Source organism: Psammomys obesus, unplaced genomic scaffold (genome assembly GCF_907164565.1).
Source record: "Psammomys obesus unplaced genomic scaffold, mPsaObe1.curated_primary_1811, whole genome shotgun sequence".
In the NCBI taxonomy this organism is placed as follows: Eukaryota; Metazoa; Chordata; class Mammalia; order Rodentia; family Muridae; genus Psammomys; species Psammomys obesus.
In genome coordinates this window covers 5656873-5683699 of record NW_026585895.1, presented here as the reverse complement: position 1 = coordinate 5683699, position 26827 = coordinate 5656873, and the positions used below count along the sequence as shown (strand labels likewise).

The 26827-nt window shown below is 42.9% G+C and overlaps 1 protein-coding gene across 1 annotated transcript in view; it reads right to left on the bottom strand.

Moving 5' to 3' along the window:
* Window positions 1-23799, bottom strand: part of Cerkl (ceramide kinase like) — a 101250-nt gene extending 77451 nt beyond the window's left edge. Inside the window, 1 exon segment of the mRNA XM_055600582.1 lies at window positions 23418-23799. Within this exon segment, the coding sequence (XP_055456557.1) occupies window positions 23418-23799 (382 nt within the window).
* Window positions 23800-26827: the final 3028 nt, after the last annotated feature.

The following is a 26827-nucleotide window of genomic DNA, read 5'->3' as shown; positions in this document are numbered from 1 at the left end:
GCTCTGGCTGTCCTGGAACTCACTCTATAGACCAGGCTGTCCTTTGAGTCATGGAGCTCGACGGGGTGTGTCCCAGCACGCCTGACTCACAACCCTTTCTCATATTATATTATAATATTCATATTATAGTTAATGATAGTTAACTATATTATAGTTATGATATTATATTATATTATATTATATTATATTATATTATATTATATTATATTATATTATATTATATTATATTATATTATATTATATTATAGTTAATGGGAAAATTTTGAACGGCTCTGCTGATTAAAGGACTCAGATCTTGCTCTGTTAACACCATCTTCCAGACATGGTGATTTATGCCTATAATTCTAACACTCCCAGAGCCAATCAGAAGAGTACAAGCTAAGGCCATCCAGAGCCACAAGAGAGACCTCACCTCTTAAGGAAAAAGAGACATTAGCTTAAAAGCCAAATGTTAAGTGAATTATTTTTTAAGCATATGAATATAGGATTTGGGGCTAAATTATCATTTTTAAAAACTTTAATGGTGGTAAAATGTATGTTATATAAAATAATTATTTTAACTATAGTAAAAATAAAAAATTATAGCTACTAAAGCTTGCGTACACTCTCACTCCTCTGTGGCCATAACCCATGTGAGCTTTGATCCCTACGAGGGCAACTTCAACATGTTCTGAGAATCATGGCCTAGGAAGGAAGAGTCAAATATTCTGCTTTGTAGAAATGTATCTACAATTAATGACTTCATAGATGAAGTAAATGTAGGCAATCTACTTGGAATTAAAACTTTTGTTTTAAATTTTCTCTAAAGAAGAAGGGAAGGGGGAAAGATGAAGAGGGAGGGCAAGAAAGCAGTTAGAGAGTCACTTTTTGCTTTAGGGGGAGGTCACATCTTGACACATAAACCTTAAAGTCATCTATATTTGGGTAGTATTTAAAGCTAGAACCTAGAGATTGAGCCAGAGAGGAAGTGGAAACACATCAGACGTAAGGATAGACATGGGTAAAGGCGGCTGGCTGAGAGAAAGGACTGACTGGGACACCCGGGTGGGGAGGAGACTAAAAACCCTGACATCCTTGAGGAAAAAAGAAAACCAGCCTCATCAAGGAACCTTACTACATCTCACTAGTGTTTAACTCCCCAGCCTCAACTTTATTCGTGTTGTCTCTGAATATTCAAAATCAGAAATGAGAAAGCATTAAGAGGAAAATGAATAACTGAGAAAGAAAAATTGAAGTAGAGGTGGATTGCCATGTAAAGGAAAATACCAAGAAACTTCAGCAGAAGAGACAGTTCTGGGAAGGAAGCTAAAAGGATCCAGACTGTAATGAGGAGAGCAGTTCTGGAGATGTCGGGCTGGTGACTACCAGGTACATGCCTGTCAGAAAAGCCACCAGGCCTGCTCAGCCCCCGGACTGTTCCTCTGAAAGAGCCGGCTACTGAATCATCCTACTGAGAAGTGATCCCCAAGAAGACAATTCAAAACCATTTCCAAAAGGATTCAGAGATGCTTTCTCATGTTCTATATCTTAGCCATGTTTCCTTTTAAAAGTATTTTTTAAAAAGGCATTCTTTCTTTAGGTGTACAGATTTTAATATAGGATAAACCTACTAAAATCTGTACACCTAAAGAAAGAATGCCTTTTTTAAAAATATTTTTAAAAGAAAACATGGCTAAGATATAGAACATGAAACTAATCAAGAGGGAGGACTCTTGCTAAAATGCTCAATTCCTACCCATAAAGGCAAAGAGGCTGGACATCAGAAGAAGGAGAAAAGAGAGAACAAGTCAAGAGCCTGACACAGAGGACCTCTGAAAAGCTCTGCACTGCAGACTATCAATGCAGATGCTGAGACTTATGAGCAACCTTTGGGCAGAGTGTAGGGAATCTTATAAAAAAAAGTGGGAAACCGTAAGATCTGGAGAGGACAGGAACAGTTTGAAAAGAGACCTATAAGATTGGTAGTTTTAGTATCTTGTAGAATATAAGCCCATATTTGCCTTTAATAGGAATGCAAATGTTATGATGTCCTATGCAAATAGGAAGTGAGTTAAATCCCATGGAAAATTAAACCCAGTCTCTTCCTCAGATGAATGGATGCTGCAGTCCCAAGGTCCAGTCATAAACACAGAGTTGTTAGTGAAAGTAACTGCTCCCTCAGTGCAGAGGGCCTTCTCTTGGCCCCAGGTGGGCAGCTTGACTTCTGATGATATAGTCGGCATCTCCTTTTGCCCTTTAGCCGGGGATTTGCTCTGTTTTCTGGTGACTTCACCTTAAGGTCTTTTCACCTTACACTATCATTCTTGATGGACCAGGGCTGCAGGAGCCAAAAAGGAATCCATAACATTTCAGTATATTCACCTGCAATGACAGATGCATCACCCTTGCCTATTTTCTTCTGAAGAAGTAAAAATAGGGCAGGTTAATGCATCCGCTTGCTTATTTCCTTCTGCAATAAAACCAGGGAGGTTAGAGTATGAGTTCACTGCGGAAATAATCCTACAACATAAGCAGGATCTGAGATCATATTCAAGGGTTTATAAATCAACTGTAATAGATAACAGCCAGCTTCACCTGTTGGGCTGAAGGAGGAGTAGCATTACTAGATTAACGAAGTCTGGATCATGACTTACCCTCCCGCCATATCATTGCATGAGCCATCAATAAAATAAGTATCTACCTGTGGAATGGGAGAAAGTTGGAGCATTTTTGTGATCACAAATTCAGGTCTTATGAGAAAATCTCATAGTTTACCAGCTGTATAATGATTTCCTATCCTTCCATAGTAATCTGCATGTGAAATTTGAATATCCAGGGAGTTCTGTCATGCTTTTTTAAAACTGATTGTTACTCAAAGTTAATATAATGTAGTAAGGATCAAATTCATGTAATTGTTGCCATCAGGTCATTCCCTGATTTACTAATTGAGCAAGATGATTTATGTAAGGAGTTAGTAATTTATGGTCCTTATGTTGTAAATAAATTCATTCTAGAAGTTTAGCCTCTTGTGCTATAATACCAGTAGGAGACAATTTTAGTGTAGAAAATAAGCGTGTTTAAAGGGTATGAAGGAGCTATGTGATACAGGGATGACTCTTTTCGTCTGGATTCAAATAACTGTACTTCTCTTCTTGCCTCTTAAGAGACTATGCCGGGACTGTTCAATGCCGCCTCTCCCTCTGGTGTTAAATAGATTGGTGAGTACATTGAAACATGTTTATTTTGTTCAAACTGCACTGGAAATGCCAATGGCACCTCGTGAGGCCTGGGAGGAATTGCTAAATGAATTCTGTTTCTCTGCTGTGCCCTACCTTGCCTGGGTTGTAAAATTATCTTTTTTCATAGGCTTTTCTAACTCCTCATCAAAAAGTAGAATGTGTTCAAAATCAGATTGATTATCAAATTCCTCACCTCATGATTTAGGGCCATTTTCAGACAATGGAGGACACATATGGAGAGGAGCTGAGGGTGCTGTCACCAGCATATGTCCTGCTGTTTTTACTTTTCATTTTGCCTCTTCAGGGAAAACCTCTTTCTTTGCCTCTTTTTCAATTGTAGGTTTGATCATCCAGTTTATATTCCTACAAGGAATTCGCCAACTCTTCATCATGATTAATATCCTTACCTTCCTTAAGTATTTTAATAACAGTTTAAACCAATGCCCAAGTGAGCGGAAATTGAACAGGGATCTTTCCCCCTGGTTTAGATGCCTTTTCAACATCCTTTCAGACTCTGTCCCATACATCTTATACTTACTTCTTTTGAAAGACAGAGATTATAACCAGACAAACTTGCAGGCAATCTCATAGTTGTGAATTGGATACTTGTGCTCCCGTGTAAGAAATGGTGCACCAGCTCTGCATTCGACAAAGCCTTCCCTGCTTTCTACCCTACGATGCTCGCTCACCTCCTTCCGGGAGGATCCCCATTTTCTTATCTCAAAGCTGACTTCAGGTCCCAGATTTGTGGTGCCCTTGCTCTAATTGGCAATGTGAACTGGGAAGAATAGGGCCCAAAACTGAGGCAGACTAAAGTCTCATGCAAGCACCAATTTTATTCAGAGCATCAGGCAATTTGTTCTCTGAGGATGAAGAAGAGTCACCTGGGTTAGGTGAGCAATCACAAGAACAAGCCACATGTGGCAAAAACATGTTTTTCCATACAGACACATGGATAACAGCTGAAGTGAACTCACTCCTATCCACTACACCTGGGAGGGGCACAAAAACACATACTAAGAACAGTCCAGTGTTTGTGAAGAAACTGAGGGCACAGGACTCTAAATCCTCATCTTCCAGGTCATGCTTGTGCCCTGGAGTTTTCTCAAAAGTACTCGGAATTTCTCTCCCAGAGCCCCATTCTTGAACCATGTTCCAGCTCCCTGGTGAGGCACATTTCCACAAACGTTTCGAGAATACTCATTTTATAACCATTGCCCTCACTATGGTTGCTACTGCTGTGGTAAAACATTGTGACCAAAACAACCTGGGGGAGAGGGGGCTTATTTCAGCCTATACCGCCACATCACAGCCCATCACTGAAGGGAGTCAACGTGGAGGCATGAACTGAAGCAAGGGCAGAAGGAGTTCTGCTTATTGGCTTGCTCCTCAGGCTTGCTCAGCCTGCTTTCTTATGCAACTCAGGATCACAGGTTCCTAGGGATGGAACCACCCACAGTGGGCTGGCCCCTCCCACATCAATACTTAATCAAGAAAATGACCCACTGGCTTTTCCAAAGGCCAGTCCAATGGAGGCATTTTCTCTCTTGAGGTTCCCTCTTCTCAAATGACTTTAGGTTGTTGTCAAGCTGACAAAACAAAAACAAAACAAAGCAAAAAAAAAAAAAAAACAAAACAAAACAACACCAACCAGGACAGTCATTCAAATTCGATTACTTAAAAATGTTTCTATAACTTTCCTTCCCTAGCAAGTTCAACATCTATTCCAAACCAAGATGGAATGGCTAAATTTTGGAGAAATGTTCATGGGATGCAGCTGAAATTTGCTTACAGTTCTCTCCTACCATAGCCTTGAGATTTTCCTGTAGATGCTGGATTTTGTTCTAGAGATACACACTGTGCTGAGCAGGAAGGCATCCTCACACTGTGGGGCTAGACCCCAGCATACGGTACTTCTCTGAGAAGCGAAACACTAAAGGAGGCAGCACGCCAAGCATGAAGTGTGTCATTCTCCTTATTCATCATCTTCACTTCTTAGAGATGTGAAAATTGTACCATAGCAACAGAGGTGGCTTGGTTGCTAAGAATTTTAAACCTGCTGATGGCCCATCTGTAAGATGGTTATCAACAACAAAATACAGGCTGATCATCTAAAGTACACAAAATAAGATACGTGACACAATTGTGTCAGAATAGCCTCATGGTATAAATATCTGTATTGGAGACTTCATTTCTTTTCAGAATCATTTTGTGTGAAAAATACAAACAAGTCCACATCTGGGTGCTTGTGATTCTAAGTGGATAAGTAGATCGTGGCCATGGACAAGGCCAGCTATTTAAGCCTCAGACGCTAAAACCCACATGATTAAGTCAAGGTCTTTACAACTTTGCAGCTTCCCACATTAGAAAAGGTTCACATTGTAGTTCTCAAAATGATGTCTAGACAGTTCCTCTATGACATTGACCTTAGTGGGTGTGTTGTATTAAACAGCAGAGGGAAAGAGGGTTCTTTGACTTGGAATCAGAGGGAAATGATCAAATGCTACAAACACCAATGCTGAGCAATCATCAAAGGACTGCGGAGCCGTGAGTGCCAAACTCAACTCAAAGAGTTACTGAGACACTAGAAGATCAGAGCTCCAGTCAGTTGGTTAACAGGCTTCTTTTGCAGTGGGCGTCCTAAAACAAAACCCAGCACAAAGGCCGCATCACCACCAGCTGTGCCCCAAACTCCAACAGCAACCTGCCGGGATTTGGTACCCTGGCAACATCTTTTAAAGACTGTATGAAGAACTCTCCCAACACAAAGCTTCTCCTGTGAGGACCTCTCCTCTGTCCCTTAGGGGAGTGAGCGAGCTGCTGTTTACTCAGGTTAGTGAGCTTTAGAGCTCTGTCTCGGAGCACGCTGCCTGCAGTAGGTGCTTACAAAGGGTTCTTATAATCTAGCCCGGGTCGTTACTGCTGACACCAGCAAGGTAGTGCTCTTTGTTTGCCAAATTTTTGTTTTCCCAAGAGCCAATCCTACTTCATAAAGGTGTGTTTCCAGGACACATACAATTATGCTGCATATGACATCTGTCGCTTTGTGTTTCCAGAGCCTCGGAGAGCCAAGATAAGGAGGAGGCTCTAAGTCTGTGTTAGGGGGTGACTGAAAGAATCAACAATGTAATACTCAGCTATTTAAAAGCGGGTTTGAGCAAAAGCCACAGTTGCTTTCCACTACTGTTCTAATATAATCAAGTCATCTGAAGCTCTGTTTAGATGACTTTGACCTGGCTAACCTATTGTTTTTCAGTATCATGACTTGTTCTGAATCATCTTTCGTATTTCACATTGGAACCTTCGCTTTGGGTGTCTTCCAAAGACAGCCACCTGACAGAAGAAATCACTGCTGGTCAAATATAGCAGAAAAAAATACTGGCAACCTATTTTCTAATATTTCATCCTCAGGAACACAGTGGATTAGGGTAACAGCACAACACTGCCTTTGCCAATGTAGGTCAGAATTCTGACTGAGCTCAAATGTCACTTGCTGAGACCTGAATGAAGCAGAGTGTCCACTTAGGTCACTTTTCCCCGAGGCTGGTCACTGGTTTTTGGAGGAGCAAGAATCTGGTATCACCACAAAGATCCCAACATTCGAGTAACTATTTACTGCTAAGTCTTGCATCTAAGATCTGGAGTTAAGGGAATGTTGAGTTTTGGTACCTAAATGTAAAATAAGCAGCCACTGGATGGCAAGGGACCAGTCATACTGGTAACCAAAGACAAAACACTACAGTTCTGAGTTCTAAATTTGCACTTTGCTAAACTTTGACACAACAGAAGTCACAATTTTTGTTATTAGTACTCAGGTATTTTCCCCATTTCTCTAGTCTATGCAATGAAAAATTTATGTTTGCCTGGATTGAGACCAATCAGAATTATCAAGTTTCTCAAAGTCTGAGCTGAGAAAACCTACTTTGAATGAAAAAAAAAATTATATCTCTTTTGCTAAATTATTTCACTGTGCCTTATTTCACTTGGATATCCTAACATTGCTTATTTCTTGTTCTCTCTCTCCCCCCTCTCTATTTTTAAAAGAATTTTTGAAGCAAGTAACAATAGCCATTGTATTAAAAATGAGTCCCACTTCACAGTTCAGAGTAAAATCACTTTCAGATTTAGAAAAGATTTAATTACAGCCATTTTGGGCTATATGGCCCAGTATTCATACATCAGGGCCCAACCACTACCCAGTGGGACAATTTGAAGAGGGAGCAATGAAGCCATTAGCTAATGTGAAAGGATGTCTCCAGAGAGAACTGGTCTCCCTGCAGGAAAACAGTATCTCTGGCTCTCACTAGTTCTCGCTCTCCCTCTCCCTCTCTCTAGTTCTGTCTTCTCATGCTCTTCCTTATGTTCTTGCTGGCTTGCTTGCTCACTTTCTTGCTCGCAGCAGGTGCAGGGAAAGGCCAGGTGAGCACACGGCAGGAGCCAGAGAGGGGCACTCCATCAGAAATCACCTCTGGTGGCACCTTAGAGCTTGAGCTCCAAACTATGAGAAGGTATTTTTGTTGCTTACCGCCTCCCTGCCTGGGCTCTTCTGTCACAGCAAGCAGCTTCAGCAACTGTCCCCTCCCTCCTTACCTTATTCCCACATTAACTTCTGATTCTGTAACCTTTTCAAAATGTCTTCACTAGGTGATCATTGTTTTCTATCATGATATGAAAACATGGCAGCCACGGAACTCAATCATATCCCCTCTTTCCCTCTAAGGCCCAACATCTCCCATTGTGAGTCCTGAAGAACAGCTAATGCCAAGGAGGCAATATTTTGAACACATGCCTAGTTTATTATTGGTTTGAACATCTGAGTTATACTGAGAGGCCACTGAATTATTTTAGGTAGCAATCATCAAGATAACAACGGCTGCAATATGGTCTGGTGACACAGATTAAGGTAACTAAGAACCTGTTTAAGAAGTGAAAGTATCACTTACAATATGACTCACATTGCTTGCCAAATGGGTCAAGTTGAAATCTCCTGATATTACGGCCCCACAGTTCCACTGTTGCTGTTGTTGCGGTGGTAATTTTGTTTTGTTTCGTTTTAAGTCTTCTACTAAAGCAAGAGCCAATGCTTCTCTGAGCTTCCAAAGAGCTACCAGGCTGGAGTTTCTAGCCGAAATTCATTAACTGGATCTGTAAAGGTGCTTTCTGCCCAGGCCCAGAGTGAAGCCCTAGAACCGGGGGCCCTTGGCCCCTTCAACTCAGACCTTGCTCACGATGCCTTCCTTTCCTGGCTCAAGGGCTGAGGCAAACACCGAGGAAGGTCAGGAAGGTTGCAGCTGAAGAGCCTCTACCTCATGCAGTGTGCCCCCACATTTAGGCATGCACACTTAGAGGCTCACCGGTGAGGGATTTTAGAATCTCATAAGAAGACTCCATGGTGTAGGAAGATAAGAAAGAAGACGGAGGTTGATTTTGCAAGTTTTAACTAAAAGCAACATGATAGGTAGAATGTTTACATTATACTTTTCCCTGTAGCTTTCTAACCCTAACCAGTCTCACATGTAAACCACCTCGGACAGAAGTACTCTTGTGAGACATGTGACATGGGAAATGTGAATCACTAAACGGAGTATTGGCAAGGCAACACATATAGTGTTGTGGTTAAAGGACTCGATAAAACCGTGTGAATAGATTTATATACTTAGATAATTTATTACAACAGCGAGCGCACTGTCACGTAAGAGGCATTTCCACAGCTCCACTGCTCTTATCTCTGCCTTTTCGATTTAAATTTAAAATTGTTCTTGACCTTGCCTTACTCTTACACTACCATCCACAAACTTTAGAAAGCATTATTGAAATTCACTACTTACGAGGACCCTCTAATTTGGAAATATTTATTATCCTATGGCACAACTAGATTTTTTTCCTCATATATAGGGATCAGAGAGACAAAAGGAAGAAATCCAATTATTTAAAGCAGTAATCCCTTAACACTAGGATTTTGTTTTAATTATGAAGAGTGTGTCTTATTAAAAACAAAACAAAGCCTTATCCTTTAAGGAAAGAAACCCGATGTTTCTCTAGTGAATGTGTACACAAGACTTCCTAAATAATGCTTAAACAAATTAATTTTGCTATTCTTCTATCTCCCCTGGTATTATTGGCTTTTTAAAAGAGCATCAAATAAATAATTACAGGTCCAGGTGCTCAGGGTAGCTACGAGGCATGACACGATCATAACGGAAATGTTTCTTTCTATTATCTCCATCCTTAACAGTACAGACCAAATTCACTAAGCTAGAAGTTAACCAAGGCCTAGGAAAGATTCACAGAAGATAGCTAAGTATTCTTGTATATAGCAAATATCATTCCAGATATACACAACACCTGAAAACCCTTTTCAAGTATGTGTTCCCAAGTCTTTTTGCTCCTCAAATACCTTGTGTTGGGGAGATGGTACAGAGAGGGAGGGAGCTATGACAAACTCTACCCCCCACCCCGGGAAGCAGTGAGTCTCTAGGTACGCACTATATTCAGTCTTGCTTCTGTTGTACATGGAGACAAACTAAACCACAATTTGGGGAAACGATATTCCCTTTGGATTCAGCCCACCAGCCCACTTAAGCAGCTGAGTGTTAGGCACAGAAGGCTGAAGTGGATCCCTATTTCTCAAGGGACACCCTAGTCCCTGGCTCTCCTATTTCAGGCCTAGCTGAAAAGCTGCCCCAGCACTCAGCTTCACTTTTGTCTTATCCTCAAAACTAGCTCTTGAAGGGACCCTGGTCCAACCACACCCTGCCCAGTAGCACTGTGTTTTGGATGAGAAGCCACAAAGATGCCGTGACAGCCAAGGCTGGGGCACAAGAGACAGGCACAGAATGTGATGTCAGCCAAGTGATGGCAAGCCAGGGAACAGAAGGTGATCCTAATGACGTAAGTCACCCAAGGGACAGAGAGGGACCGAACAAGCCAGCGACACAGAGTGAACATGCAGATGTCCATGATGACTCTGCCGACACCCTGAGTAAAGAGGAGGCCAAGGCTGGGACAGAAAAGCATAGTCATGTCAACACAACACATCTTGTGAACAAGACCATGCCCGCTATGCGAGTTTGCTTGATTAGGTTCGGGTGTAGTGGCAAGCATGTAGGTGACACATTTAACTGATAAAATGAAATGGAAAGTCTGTCATTCTTCCAGCAGGAAACTAAAAACTAAACACTACTATCCAAAGAAGTTTTGGGTTTTCATTTCATTGATATTCTAGACCCATTTAAACGCCACAAAAATGATTCATACTACTTTCTTTGAGTAAATATGTTTTGTAAGTAGAAGAAATAAGAGAAAAACAGAAGGTAAGAGGAAATGTCTGTTTAAGTTCCTAATCTCTGCTGTTCTCCATCAAGGTGGTGCCAAGAGACAGAAAGGAAGGGCCCTCGGCTGTCATACAGTCCTTGACCTCTGTTTTCTACAATCATCCCCAGTGCCCATGAAGACAGGTTTCAGTGATTTCTGGATGTTTCATTTCTAGTCCTTGCACTAAGAAAAACTAGTAATCCAACAAGACATGAGCTAACCAAAGCCACATCCCTGCTATACACATGTGTCACCAAGCTTCTAGAACAACATCAGATACAACAGAGGGCTTGGAATTAAAAATCCTAAAGGATCTTTTAAAAGGGCAGCTTTTATTTTCAAATGTTGGAAGTGAAAAGGCACAGTCACGAAAAGGGGCTTTTTAAAACACCATGTATAGGTGTTATCTATTTTTCTTCTAATCACACAATAACGATGCTGGCTCGGTTTTTAATTCTGTGATGTAAAGCATAGAAGGAGCCTAACATAGTGTAGCAGTATAGATTCGCATTTAAAGTGTGGCTATAAAGACTCAGAACCTAAAAAGGAAACAGTAGATACCACCACAAAGCTAGCAGATGTTACTTAGGGTCATCTGCACAAAAGCATAAGCATATGCTAAAGAAATCTGACACTATCATGGAATCAGTTGGTGTCTAAAATAATAGCAGCTCCTTATGGCAATATGGTAATATCCGTATCAAATGCACAACACATTATGCTGCTACAGCGTTTGCAGACAAAAGAGCATTGCTAGCAGCAGGCATGACCGGGGGCTGGCTAAGTCGGAAGCGGAATACAAGGCTACTTCCTGGATGAGAAATCAGTGCTAAGTTGAAAGCGATGCGTGGCTTGAATTTTCAGCATTGTCATTTCAGCAACCTTACTTTGACTTCTATAAATGCAGAACAGACTACAGAGCAGTATCTGTGTTTTCATAGTAAACCCCCAATATGTTTTTCTTACTCAAGAATAATGCCAAAGAGAGGTGTTAATTTTTTAAGATTTATATACTTATGTATATGAGTGCTCTATTTACATGTATGCCTGCATGACAGAAGAGGGCACCAGATCTCGCTATAGATGGTTGTGAGCCACCATGTGGTTGCTGAGAACTGAACTCAGGACCTCTGGAATAGCAGCCAATGCTCTTTTTACCGCTGAGCCATCTCTACAGCCCAGGTGGGTATTACTCTTAAAGCCAATGATAATACTAAGTCTAGGATATAAACAAGAATCCCTTTTTCTTGATGGTTTTAGTGTGGTATCCAATATCTATTGGCTAAACAGTATGTAACTGTGGCTCAATATCTTAAAACCACACAGCCAAAGAAGTGCTGCACCTACGTCAACTCAGAAGGCTGGGTATTCTTTGATACTTCTTTGAGCATAGTCACATCCCCAAAGTAATGAGTAATGTGCATGATGGATACTACTTAAATACTAGTGACTAAAGGACTTTAAACGCTCAAATCCAAAAGGATCCCATAGCTTTTCTTGTTGGGAGTTGTGCATCCTCTGGGTATCAGAGCACATCATTCCCCAGGGATGACAGGACACAGAAATCCCTTGAGCATCTAAGATTCTCATGCACCAAGATGACTCCAGGAAAACAAACGTTGACCCATCAGACAATTGTGTTCCAAGATGTGTCCAGTACTGGAACACATTTGGTCCAGATGTAGAACATTTGAACAATCTGAGAAATGATAGCTCCCTGTAGTTTAGATGCTGAAGACATTTTTCCCCAGAATATGACAAATGTTAAACTTAATAAAAGTAAACAACTTTAATTGAAATTTTAATCTCTACAGTTTTATGAGAGCTTACTACTCTCATAAAATAATAAGTATCTAAATGAAGTATTTAAATATATGTGGGATATTAGTGGGGCTATTAAAATATATCATACCCAACAAGATTTTCAACAGTATTAACATTTTATCCCTCATAAGGGAATATCATAAGAACATACTGTCACCCCTTTAAATTTTCAGAGCACAGAAACATACATAAACTATAAGGGACCCCAACACACACCAACAGCTGCTACTCCTCTTGACATTGCTCTTCATGCGCAGATGGACACGGTAGTTTGAGTAATATGTTTGTAACATCCATAAACGTACAACAGGGCTAAACATTAATGTTTACATTAAACCAAAACAGTATGGGGACTTGAAGAAGCAAATGAAATTTTTCTAATCTTAGAAATGCTATGAAGTTATTTTCTGTGTTTAAAAATGATATATTTGCAAACTACTATTTTATGCTTTTTATTTTCCTAACACTGCTTAGCATGTGCAGAGATCATAACCTCATCACCATATAACAATATTTTCTGGCTGTAAAAAGATCTAAGCTGTCATTACTCCTAAGCAGCAGCCTCCATTCCAGTAAGAAACAAGACAGGCAGGAGAGACCCCCAGGCTTCTCGGGACACAGGCCTTTGGCTTGATGAGGTTTGACTTACACCCTTTCAGGAGTGATTTCCCCTGCTTATGCTTTGTTCAAGCAATCTCCCTTCTGCTGGTCATTTATTAATCCCGGACACACTTGACCCAGAGTCTTTGGGAGGATCTGTAGCAGATACAATGCTTTGCACTCTCCTTGTTCGGAATGGATTTCAGCAATATCCATAATCCATCAGTCACCTACACTGAAAAATGGTATCACCATTGCAGCATTTTTTCCTTGGCCTCCACATTCTCTAAGTTCTGTCTGTGAGAATTTTCCATTGTCCCTGTCTCCACACGCTGCCTCCTGGTCTCCTGGTAGGTTGGTTACCATCCTCCTCCTCCAACTCAATGATCCATCCTGCCTGCTACCTTGACTGTCTTTCTGAACTCAAACTTGATTTCCAAAAGAAAAGAAAAGAAACAAAAACCTTGGTTTCCACTAACACCCAACCTGCACCGGTCCTGTTTAACACTCAGGTTGAGAGAACATGCTAGCCCAGGTTCAAGTCCTGTGTCATTCCTAACATAATCACCTCTCTATCTTCATCAGGGTATGTGATTCTTTTTGTATGAAGACTGATAAAATCATGTGCTTATTCTCCAAATAAGCCTAAATCTTTCCTGCACATTCTCAAAAAATTCTCAGGATTGTTTTCCTTTGTCTACGTTGCTAGCTCCCAATCAGTCTCAGACCTCACCCTCAAAGCCCTCTCTCCTCAGTGTCTCCCCAGTCCTCCTCCTCCCCATGGAACAAGACAGTTTTTTTCTAGAGCTCTTTGTCCATGACTGTTCACAGTGCCCCGTAATACCTCACTCGCACAAAACATAAATCACCAAGTCATTATCCTGCCGCTGTGTTTTCCAAGAGGCGTTGACGTAGAAACTGTCAAACTGATTTTAGTGTCAGAAACCCCAGCACATTGTGAGGGCTTCCTAAATAAACTAAAACACAAATGATTTGAGAGAAGAACTAACTAAAAGTATGCAAAATATCACTTCTCCTCTCCTCAGTATTCGGTATTGAGAGGAAGGCTCCTCTGAAGAGCATTTCCAGCAGCCACCTTGGGTGGCTCATACCTGCTTGTATCTCCAGCTTTGAGAAGATCCCCCACCTTTTGCCTTCAGAGATCCCTTCACTCACATGCACAAACAGACATTCAGCCATGCACGTGTGCACATAATTAAAATAGCTAAAAACTCAATAACTTGTAAAATCCCTATTCACTTCAATTACTCAGAAATTACAAATGGATAGAAAAATGCAACAAACTCTCTTATTGTCTTAAATGACAAAAAGAAACATCGGATTTTGTCTGAAAAGTTTTAGGGGTAAAGTCGGGCCCCTGTGTCTTCACTATCACTATGTGGGATATTGATCCTGAGGGTACTAGAGAATTCTAGATTCCCTGAAGGGGCAGCATAAGAAGAACTGCAGACAGCTAGGTCAGACTGGCCAACTGTAGGTCCAGTCAACTCCATTTACTGGTATCGCTTAGAGCAAGTTTATTTAAATGCCAGGAGGACTAGGGATAAAATTCTCTTTTAGACTATAAATTCTCATTGCAAAGGTTAAGCAGTATAGGATACTTAACACAGAACCTGGCGGTACAAACGCCAATCGATATGTGCTCACTATTTGCAGCCAAGCACAAGGCCCTGTTGCGCAGCAGCCGTAGACGTTTGCACAATACTGTTTCTGATGCAAAGTCTTGGAGCTTTCACAGGAATCCCCTGACGCCAGCTGGTATGTTGGTTTAGACTTATCCTTATGCTTACTGTAACTGCATTATACCAATGATATAAAAAAGTGCAAAAATATTTACTGTGTGTGTGTGTCTATTTGCCCGCTCTAGTTCTAGTCATTTCTTATACTGAGAACTCCTAAAGTCTTGTTTTTGTGTCAAACTTCAGCATGAGGTTTAATTTCCAGCAATGCCCTGTCCTTGCTTTCTCCCCCTAACTTCTGCTAGTACACCCTGCCTTTGGGAATCCCAAGATCATAGGAAGAATCATAGCTACTAAGAGTCCCTTTTCTTTGGTACCACACGTACGCATGTATGCATGCAGAGGCACAACTCACTCCCTCAGCATGGAATGCTTCTAAAACTGTGCCAGGGTTCACACATACAAAGGCTTTTGAGGGAGCTGTACTTATAGCTTGGCAATGTTCTGCTGAGTTATCACTGTGACCTCACACGTTCTCTAGTCACAAAACACGCTAGATATGGCGACAGGCAAAGGGTTGGGATGGACAGTTGAACGGTAAACACCTCATGACTGCAAGGCCTTCTCAGTCCTCTAAAGCCATCCTGTCAAACTGCAGTGGATCCGAACATACTCCAGGGCAGGCCCCCATCTCCTCCTGCATCCAACAGTGGTTTGCTGTCTTCCCCATTGCCTCAGTTCTTCATCTTTGATGTATGTATATTTCTGTAGTCCTCTGGAGGAGCCCAAGCTCTGGACAGTGCCATCTGGATCACATCACTAATCTACTGACCTTCACCACCCCCATACCCCAGGTGGCTCTTGCTGTGTGCCCCTGAGGGGCCAGTGAAAGATTTGTCCCCTCTCCTAGGGAGAGGGAGGGCACACGGGTACCAATTCCATTCCCAAAGAGCCAACAGGAGTGGAGAGAGGAGAGAAAAGGACAACAAAACAGGTTATATTTGAAAGTGTTTGTCTTATGATGGGCTCTTCACCTTTTAGAATAAACACTAATCTACAGAATTTCACCAGGTAGGAGGGACCAGATAGGATAATGACCATTTCCAACCAGTCACAAATCACAGCTGTCAAAAACAGTCAACACAATGGCTGTGATGAACACTGCATGGTTTTTGCCTACTTAACTGTCACTAGCCAGTTAATCCACAAATAACCAAAGCTGTCTTGTATACTCAAAACATTTTAGAGTTACTGCCGCTTGGGCATTTCCAGATTCAGAATTGGTAATTATTTTTTCTTTGTTTTTGCTTCTGATTTGAGTCTGGGACTTGAGATGCCCTGCCTTGGCTTCCTGCGTGCCACATACCCAGCCAAGGACGCAGCTGGTCCGCTTGTGAATGGGCCTCTCAAATTGTATGACTCTCTCCATTCTATGCTGGGATGAACATTTTGAAAATTATACCTTCCTGAGTGGAAAAATACATTAAAAATAAATGCTGAGGAGTTGTTCTTGGAAGCGCTGGGCTGGGGGTTGAACCCAGGGCCTCATAAGCATTGTCACCCTGAGTTACATCCCTAGGGCACAAGTGAATGCCCTCCTCTCTGTGTTACTATAGCACTATCTAATGATGTTGCCATCAGACTTCTGTATACATTAATTTAAATAAGGTAAAATTCAATCTTATTTCAGATTTTGTTCTTCAGTCACACTAGCCATGCCTGTGTTGCTCAATGGTGCAGGGAGGGCACGGGACTTCTGTTGGTGAGGTCAGCATACAGCATCCTAAAATGTCCAGCTGTCAGTCCTGCTTGAGGGGAGCCACTCTGCATTCGGGTAATGTTGTTGTTATTCTTGGCTTTGTTACAGTGAAGACCAATTTATCTTAATAAAAAAAAAAATCTTGGGCAATTTCTACAGGATAAATAGGCATTTTTAAAGCCTCATTACCAGGTAGAATACAGTTGCTATGTAAAATTGAATCTTGATATCCATCTCTTAGGAATTCCTTCAAGTCTGGTAGCTTTGGAACATCCCACACTGAGACATTTTCTTATTATTGTGCAGAGTGACGACTCAAAGCGTCATGTCTTACTAATTACTGCGTCCCTGGCTCCCATGAGGAATAGGTCATTTTGGGGGTTAGCCCTGGCTTCCATTATTTGTGACCACACGGCCCTCTGACAGATGTCTCAGTCTGAATGTAAGCAGCAGAGCTCTGGGTATCTGTTTCGCTTACATCTGTTCCCAAACAGCTTAGGCAGATTAATACTTAGCACGAGTCCTGCTCGGCTAAATCTCAAGTAACCACCAACCCCATTAAAAGGGATCATTTCTTTCCCTCCTTTTCACATGTTTCTGCATTACCTTTCTTGTTGCTAAACTTCCAGGAAGTAAATGTGTTTGTATCAACTTAAAGATGGAGAAAATCATTTTGCCTCTTAACAAGAGATGCTTTCAAGGCTGTCCCGAAGCTGGGCTTTCTTAGATTTTTCTGGTCACTGATCTAATTCAGCTGAGCTCATCAAAGCTGTGGTGGGAATTTTTTTTTTTAAAGAAAACAACTTTAAATTGTGTAAAAGGTAGTAAATATGTGAAAATAGACTTGGAAATCATAATTAAAAATTGAAACCTTCACTTTATATAAAAGTGTTGAAACATAATATTTTAATAATATTATAGTCTGCTCAGAAGTTTGGAAAAGATCACATAAACATAAAACAAAATTAAGATGACATGAGAAATTACTTCTGTCCATCATGAAAAATCTGCTAACATACAGACAAGGCCTGTGAAGAAGCACCCATCCATTTCCCATCATGCCCTAGTGCTGGAGAAGTGACACACATGTACCCCATTTCCCGCACTGTCCCTCTGAGAAATTCACTCAGGTTGCAAAGCTCCTGCCATAAGCAAAAATGCTTCTCCACATTCACCAAAAGGCTGAACACAATGAACATTCAAAGCTTACTCAAACTTATTTTGTTGGAAAAAAAAAAAAGTCCTGGTTTGTACTCTTTATAGTTTTTTCTTTGTTTGTTTTAGAGACTTTGGTATAATGCAAATCCTTCATTTTACAGGTAAATTGTCACTCATCCAAGTCCACTGACTTGTCTAAGTTACTTGCAGTTCCCAGAGTTAAGACCTGAGAGCCTTCTGTCTCCATGCCTGAAATATGTTCCATACTATACATGCAAACAGATGCCAGAAATGTGGGGGCTTTGCTAACATATTCTCACACTCCAAGGTGTTGAGTTTTAATAAATTACGCAGTTAATTTGCTGAGCCGTTATCACCATTTGTAATGAAAACCAGAGGGACCCTCACAGACCAATGGCAGGATTTGCTTTCTGAAATTTTCACTTTAGAAGATCGTATATTTTCACAGGTATGTGCCATGCTTGTTTTCCCAGAGCCCTCCCTTCAGAGCAATGAGGAAGAACAGGTGAGACATGTTCCCCACATGAGCTCTGGGGGCTCTTACTAGACCAACCACAGAGATCCCTAAATGTGTCATCTGCAAACGAAAGACAATGAAGCTTCACCCAGCCCAAGTCTTTCTGAGCTTCCGTGAATCGTGGCACCTTATACCCAGTCCATTTGGACTCAGGAATCTCGCATGAGTTCACCCTCATCTCTTTGGGATAGTGCTCCCTTCTAGGTCACACACAGCTACCTTGACAACTACCTTACATCAGCATGAATGAATTCATGGGAGAGCCACAAGTAAGGCAGCCCCAGTGTGCAGCCCTAACCAGAGGATCAAGGACTGTTGCAGCAATAATAAAAAGCCATTTTCTGAGCTGGATGATGCCTCATGCTCCAGATGGTTTATACGACAGAGCTCAACTCCTGGTCCCTCTAACCTGGAAACTGAGCAAAACTTGAGAAACTCCCTTCTAGATCCACACAGGAAAGAAATGGAGTGACACTAACGCTTATGTTAGCAATCTAGGACCAATACAAAGTTAAAGACATGCCAGGAGCGTGTTCTCTAATGACAATGGAAAGCTTATTCGTGTCTCAGTATATAAGCCCCAACTGCCTGAAGAGAATGAGGGGAAATCTAAAATGAATCTTCATTAGTTTTAATGAGTGTGAACATTGAAACACTGAAAGAAGAGGATGCCAGTTCTAGGTAGCAGGAGTCACGTGGAAAACACAGCCTATGGAGCTGTTTCTGTCATCAGGTCTCTCACAAGATGTTGACACTTGAGGAATGCACTGGGAGATAAAGGTGCAGAGTCAGGCAGAGGTAGATGCTGGAGACCTTGTGCTCCCTTAGCTGGGGTGCCTCTCGGCCCATTCTCTGCTACTCTATGGGTGAAGACAAATGTAGTCCCATTAGGTAAGGTGGGAACCAGGGAGACAGGCTCACCACTCTGATGAAGAAGCTTTCACTTTGATGTGTGTTATATTGGAGATCCCCTTACAAATGTTTACACAGAATTCCAGTTCTTAAAGTGGAGGTGGGAGGTGATAATCCTCCCATAGGTGAGGAGTTGATACTTACTCATGAGGCCAGCAAACCATCATAAACATATTCCTTCAGTGTTGTCCACAGTGTCTGGGACTTACCAAGATGCTGAGAGTAAGCCTCAGGGACAGCCTTCCCTCCTCCATCCAGATCTGAACCCCATGACTCTCCACTTGCACAGTGCACTGAAACCACAGCAGGTGCCCGACAGCCAGGTTTTTCTTACCTCTGCCCAAGGACTGTTGGCTTTGAATACAGAGAGGGAACTGAGGTAAGTAAATCCTAATCTCTTCCCATATAGGGTTGGTGGATGAAATGGGTCAAGTTCAGGCGAAGGTAGATCCTGTCTAATGGTGTCATCTCTAAACTTGGCCTTCTCCCTCGGGACGCCCCTTGGGGCCTAAGCATAGTAGCACCTGCTGACTCATTTCTAGAACCAACCACTCTTTGGGGGGTCACAGCTGATCTGATCTTCAGAAATGCAGTAATTCCTCTTATCCATCAGGGTTATGTTCCATTGGGTGTCTGAAACTATGCATGGCCTGACCCCAAGATACGAGCACTGCAAAACAACAGCAGTTGATCAAATATCAATGATGGCTACAAAGTGACTTTGGAGCAGTTTGGGTCTGCTGGACAGCTGGCTACACTGTCTAGAAAGCATACGTAGAGTCATAACAGACCAGACTTTTGGGGAACACCATTACAAGCATGGAGAATGAAGTCCAGTGGGGGACTGGAAAAGCTGGATGCTGTTGGCATCAAGTCAATGGACTTGAGTCACAGGAAGGAGAAATACATAAAGGAAATGAGTGGAATTTCCCATTTGTTTGAACATTCAGAAAAAAAAATGCTTATAACCTTTTCCTGGACAGTTTCAGCAGAGGGGAAGAGAGTACATATAGAATTGAGGGATGAAACAGCAGTGACTCAAGGGAAGAAATGTGAGACACTATTTATCTAAAATCCCACTAGACAAAGTGAGAGGGAGGCCGGGAAATGGGAAGGAACCTTTGAAGAGACAGAACATGTGCTGTTAGAAAGGGAAAGGCCTGAGCACTTAACCATGCTTAAGGAAAAGCGCTGAGAGGAAGAAGTCAATGTCTGTGAAGGAGGAGACTGCATCCTTCCTTCCTGAGCCCAGGAAGACTTGAGAGATGATGAACATCCCTGCCATAGCTGTGAAGTAGCTAGTGAAGGGCACCAGTGAATAGAATGCAAGGCAAAGCCATTCACACTGAGGAGTTTCAGAAGGTGGGCAGTTTCAATAAGGATGTGACAGACCATCGGTAGTAACAGACTTGGAATAGATGCTGTGGAGCAATTTAAAATTAAAGAAAAGAGACATGAGAGAACTTTATCTTTGTACTAACTTAAACCTGAAGTTCTTGCCATCAGGCCTGTTTACTTTTGAAGATTCTATTACTATCCTAACTGATGTTCATCAGTTACTATCCCCAGGCAACAGCCTTTCATTTTCTGCTCTTGATTTATCCCTTCAACTGAGACTATCTCTCCAACTCCCATCATAAATTCAGTGAGATAAACTGTCACCCTCCCCCCCAAATCTATTACCTGTTGGAACCTTGAAAAGAGCCAGACTGGGGAACAGTCAGCCATTGTAATTCAGCTAGGAGAGTAGCCTAGAATTAAGGTGACTCTTAACTCTAGTGGCAGCTGACCTTATAGGAAGGTCGGGAAACACAGGGAGATAATGTAAGACCATCTGAAGACACAGAGTTACCTAACCACAAGCCGAGGAATAGCAGAAGACACTAAGGCTACAATCACAAGGAAGGATTCCCTCTGCAGGTCTTCAGAGGAGTGTGGAAACTGAACGTGGGACCTCACACATTCCAGGCCACCAGTCATAAACTCTACCACTGAGCTGCACCCCTGGCCCTCACCGAACATTTTGGTATCTGAAAAACCCTTATAAAATACCATGAAGCTCAATTTTTCCTTTTTTCCCCCCTTAAATTTTTTGTCTTTCTTTTCTTTTCTTTTTTTTAAAATTTAATTCTATCCCTGTAAATTTTTAAGAAGTAGGGACTTAAACAACTAATCAGCCCTTCATGACAATTCCCCTATCATGAACAGATCACTTCCCTTTAAGCACACTGAAGCTCTTCAAGATGGGGCCCACATCCAGCATATCTTTAGATGGCCTCACAAAGTACTGGTTATTTCATATTTGATGGCTGAATGGCTGGGGCCAGTCTCAACCTCTGGAGTCATGTCTGCGGGTGTTAGTTGAGGCTGCTAGTCCTGGTGCTGTGTCTTCAAAGCGTTCAACAACGTGTGAGCACTAAGTTCTGAAGCACTCAGCTTACGAGGCAATGAGTGCTTAACAAGACCTTAACAAGACCTGACTTACTAAACTGAAAACATTCCTTCACTTAAAGATAAAAGGCCAAATCTAAGTACTGGTGTACTCAAGCCTCTCACCTTGACCCGTGGCTCCTCATATGCCTCATATCTGCAGAGAAGGATAACACAACTGTTGCTCTAAGTCAGCCTTGAACCCAATAAGGAAACTGCAGTCACGAGGGTCATACTCGCTTTCGCTGCCAACAAGACCATCAGTTAGCCATGATTCCGGCAGTGATAGCCTTCGAAAAATACATGGTGTCTTCCTTCACCATGGTCAAGATGGATGGACAATTTAGGAAAGATCACATCGTATTTTGTTTCATCAGTGAAACCTCTAAGATACTATGAGTTTAAAAACTGAATGATCTGGACTGGGCATGGTGCTTCATGCCTTTAATCCCAGCACTTGGGAAAGCAGAGGCAGGCAATCTCTGAGTTTGAGGCAAGCCTGGTCTACAAAGCCAGTCCAGAACAGCGAAGAGAAACCCAGTCTTGGAAAACCAACCAACCAACCAACCAACCAACCGATGGAATGTTCTGGTAACAGCTCATAGACACCATACAATAATGTCTGTAGACCTCATGAGCCAGGCCCACTCTGGGTCATAAAGTACCTGCCAAGCCATGGCCTCCTATACCACTCATCCCAACACCATGGCCTCCTGAGTGTGATGGTTCTGGTACATCTCTCCCCTGCTCTGAAGCTCTCTTCACTCATTTCTCTCCAAGGCAACAGAGTGCTTCATTTATGCTGTCACCTAATACCATCACCCCCACTGCATTTAGTCAACTGTCTCTTGGGCTGTTCTACAGATTTAAAAAAAGTGCCAGGTTTCTGAGGCTCCAATATTAGAAGCTCAAGGTGGTTTAAATACCGGGTGTTAATTGCAAAGAAAGCTAGCGTGTTGTTCACATGAAGGGAAAGAAAACCAAAGGGTCTTAGGGCAAAATTAAACAGAATAAGCACTTGCAAACTTCGGAGGAACAAACTGTCAAGAGAGCTTTTCCAGTTCTGTTACCAGGAGTGCTCATTAAACCTATTTTTCCTCAACCACCATTCACTGTAAAACAGCATTTCTTTCCAAGTGTCACATTCCTGCTACAGCCCTGGCCTAGGTGGGTTCTAACTGCAGTCTTTGGAATGTGTTGGCTTGTGGCTTAAACTGGTTCCTTGGGCTCATCCAAATTCTAGTCACCAGCATTTTTATTCCCCAACTCGGGCTGATTTACAGCCTAACAAAGAGATTGCGCATCCTGGCGCCTAGCTTGTAGTTTCAAAGGTTCAGGAAACTATTTCACCTTGGGTTTTCAAAAGATGTGAAAACATTTTACTTAAAGCCCAAAGCAGTTTTCGCTGCACAAGTGTCTCAGGAGGAATTCACACTCCTCCATGGTGCTGGTCCCTGACTGGATGTTGTCATTTTCTTAGACGTTTGAACAAGAAACTTTTAAACAGGCACTTTTCCATTCTATGAGAAAGCGCGGCACAAGGATTTTCCCCCCCCACTGCGGAGGTGGGAGGAATCAGCTGTTTTTAATCTTACAAACTCTTAGCTAGTTAAACCAGGCTGTGAACCACATTCCACTCTCCTGCAAAAGCCTCCTCTCGTCGAAGACGACTCAAAATATTTCTACTGCAAACTGCAGCATCGCACTTTCTAATAAAAACCTATAAGAGATGGTAAGTTTAAGTAAAGCACAAATCTGTGGTGTGATATTTCATAGAAATTCATAAAAAAAAAAAAAAAGCGCGTTTCAAAACTTGTTCCAGGTGGAAGGTGAACTGCAACTTCCTGGTTGGCCATCACAACCCCTCCAGGAGGCTGGGAGGGGGAGGGGCAGAGGGGTGTAGGTGACAGGAGGACGCGCTGGCTGCGGGGTGGGGGATGGGAAGGTGGGGGGCCGCCACTCACCCGCCGGGAGCTCGGGCTGGATGCGTCGCCACCGCAGGGCCAGCGCCACACCGCAGATTGCCCTCCCCATCTCGAAGTTGCCCTGAAGCGTAACCCGCTCGCTCGGCAGCTCTGCGACCCCGAAGGACGCCCCTCCTCCAGGGCTCCCACCAGGCTCCCGAGTCTGCCCCGAGCATGGTGGGGCGGAGCGCTGGGCCGAACCGGGGACCCACCCAGGGCCTTTGGGGAGGAAGAGTGGTACAGCCACCGCTTGGGCCTCGTCCCGCGCTGCCACGGCAACGATCGTGCAGGGAGGCGGGGCGGGAGGGCGGGGCCGCTGAAGCTTCTCTTTTCCCAAGGGTCTGTAGGAGTTGATGGGCTGTCCTCTGAGTTGGCCACGCATTCCCCAAATTGGCTTGGGTAGGTATCACCTGATCCCTCGTTAAATATAGCTCAGGTGCTTATCAGGTAAGTCTGAAGGGTCCTCAGTATACTGAGTGGTGGTACTAGCCTTTAGTCCCAGCAGCTTTGAGTTCAATACCAAGCAGAGGTACATGGTGAGTTCCAGGCCAGCTGGCACTACATAGTAAGACACTGTCCAAAAGGGACACCGCGCATCTCTGAGAACCTACTTACTGCGTAACTGCAGAAGTTGCTGGCTCAGAGACAAGTGTTTTAGTACGGACGGCTCTGTCCACTCTCTCAGGGGTCTCTCCCGAGATTCCTCAAGGAGACTCCGTACCTCTATGACTACATCTGGATGCCTGCCCAGGAGTATCCGTAAAATCCCGATTTGCATAGACAGAAGTGCACCTTAGCTTGGTCTGATCAGCGAGCACATCCTTCGTGTAGTGTATCTATTTAGAGTTCTACTTTTCCTAGACAGCGCGCCTTCAGCTCTGCTGGAATCTGCTGCTGCTGCTTGCAAAGACCTTCAGAGAGCTGGGCTTGTGCCCCAAAGCACAGCCATCGTCAGCGGTGGCAAGGCCTCCAAAGACAAGTTCCTCCTGGTGATATGGGCGCTTCTCCACTGTGATTGCACATTAGAGTCACCTGGCGGTGTTGCTGTTTAACCCAGTTGTCCGACCACATTTGTAGACAATTAAATCCTAATCTCCAGGGATGGGGTCCAGATTTCAGACACCATTCCCTCTGTAAGTCCGATATTAAGGCTGAGAACCACAACCAGAAACAAGAGCCTGGTGCTGAAGCAGTCATGCAAAGCGGCTTTATAAAGTCCTTATAATTCTATGGGGTAGGGGGAGTCAGGTGGTGAAGGGGGATTTACATCCGGGGTCTCCTGAACTATTGCCCAAGGGTTCCATCCATCCCATTGGCAGCCAGTTCACACTGTGTCCTGGTCACAATCAGTCAGGAGGGCTAGCTGCAGGAGGGTTTCTCTGGGCTCAGCACTCACACTGTTTGTCATAGACAGATAATTTCCAAACACAAATCTCCAGTGTGCCAGGTAAGCGGGGACTTGTCCTAGCCAAGGCGCTGAAAGCAAATACTCAGCCTTCCCCAGCAATCAAGAAGAGCCTTAGTACGATCTGGTTGCAGCCAGGGAGCTGTATCTTGGAGCAGAAGCCTAGGTGCTGCTAAGCCTCTTGCAGGCAGTCACTGGTGGGTAAGGGCTGTGCCAGCCCCAGGAAGAGCTCAGTTCTAGAGCTGAGTCTTGTATTCACAGCTGTCCGACAGAATCAAGCTTCTTAGCATTTTAAAAGCTCCGTGAGAGCCAAGGCAAACAGGCCAAGTCAATGGCTACTTCTTAGGACCTTTACAAAGGGGCAGGCTGCCATTTGTCAAGCTTCAGTCAGGCCAGGAGTTGCAAACATTGGCTTTGACTTGCCTTGAAGATGGAAATAACAAGGTCCACGGTCTTACTCCTTCTCTCTGATGAGCTGTCTTCCTCAAGGGTTTTAAAGATTACTGTGTCCCAAGACCCAGGTCCTAGTATCTCTGTCTTTGTCTCTCTGTCTTTGTCTCTGTCTCTCTCTCTTCTCTCACACACATCTTTAGTGGCTGGGGTTTCAGAGGTGATGTCATCAACTCCAGAGCTGTCCTGAACTTCAGATATTATGTTCCAATTGGCTACATCTCACCTCCACTTACATGACCAGCAAGCCTCAGAAACATCTAACTCACAGTTTTCCACCACAAATACATTCTTCCTGGAAGGTGTTCGGTGTCGCCAGAACTTCACACACTGGCTTTTGCCCCCTGGTCTCATGCGTCCTACTCACCTCACTACAAACCCTGTGCATTCCACCCTAACAACTCACCCCTGTCAGGCTGCCCTCACCTGCACACTAACACCCACAAAGACAAGCACATAAATTGGGTGTGACGGGACACATTTGTAATCCCAGCACTGAGGCAGAGGAGTGAAGGGCGGAGGGTCAGAGGTGAAGGGTTTTCTTCGGCCACATAATGAGTTCAAGATCAGCTTGAGCTCCGTGAGACTGTCATGAAAATGAAAATGAAGGTGTCAGTAAACTTTCCATTTTTCCTGGGGAGAACACATCCTTGAGCCTTTCAGCTTTGCAGCTAGTCTGTGTTTCTGGGCTCTGCCCTTTCTTCTATCTTCCAAGCCAGTGGTTTCACAGCATTTCTGCTTCCATGCATGGAGCTCCTTTCTTTGTCTGCCTTTGACATTTCTCTCCTCCTCTTAAAGGAAATGTGTGATTTCATTGCCTCAATAACCCTTAGCTCAACTGCACTCACAAAGTCACTTTTGCTGTACAAAATACTCTAGTCACAGGCTCTGGGGTTTGAGATACAGTAGCTGTAGGCTGTTGCTAATTGCCACACTTGTCTTCATTTTTTTTTAAAGAGGTTATTGTTACCTGTTATATACTATTTACTTCTGTATGTATTGTCTTGCTTCCTCACTGAGTGAGGATATACTTAGTATCAGGAGTACAGAACAAGAGATACTCCTTGATGGCAGAGCAGTTAACTTGGTCACCATTGAGACTCCAACGTTTAGCCTAGCTCCAAGTACATAGCAAATGCTCGATAAATATCTGAAATTGTTAATGAACTCCTTCAACATTTGTAGCAATGAGTTGAAAGTATCACAAATTTGTTCTCTTAGTCCACAAGGTCAGTTGTGTCATCATGAGAGATCTATATAAGCACCAGTCATAATCCCCGAAGGCATACTTCCGAATGCCATAATTCTAAGTGTTGAAAGCCCCAATGATTAAAAAAAAATGTAAAATGATAAATATCTATACGCGCTTAAGTGGTGATTCTGAAAGATTAGAATACCAGATGATAAAATCCTAAAAGTCTAATTCTGAAAACCCATGATGTCCCGGAGTGGGGGTGGTGGTTAGTGGTACTTAAAATGGATGGAAGGCTGACTTTAGAGAGATTGGCCATAAAGTATAACAAAGACAAAAACTTCACTTTTTAAAATATGTTAG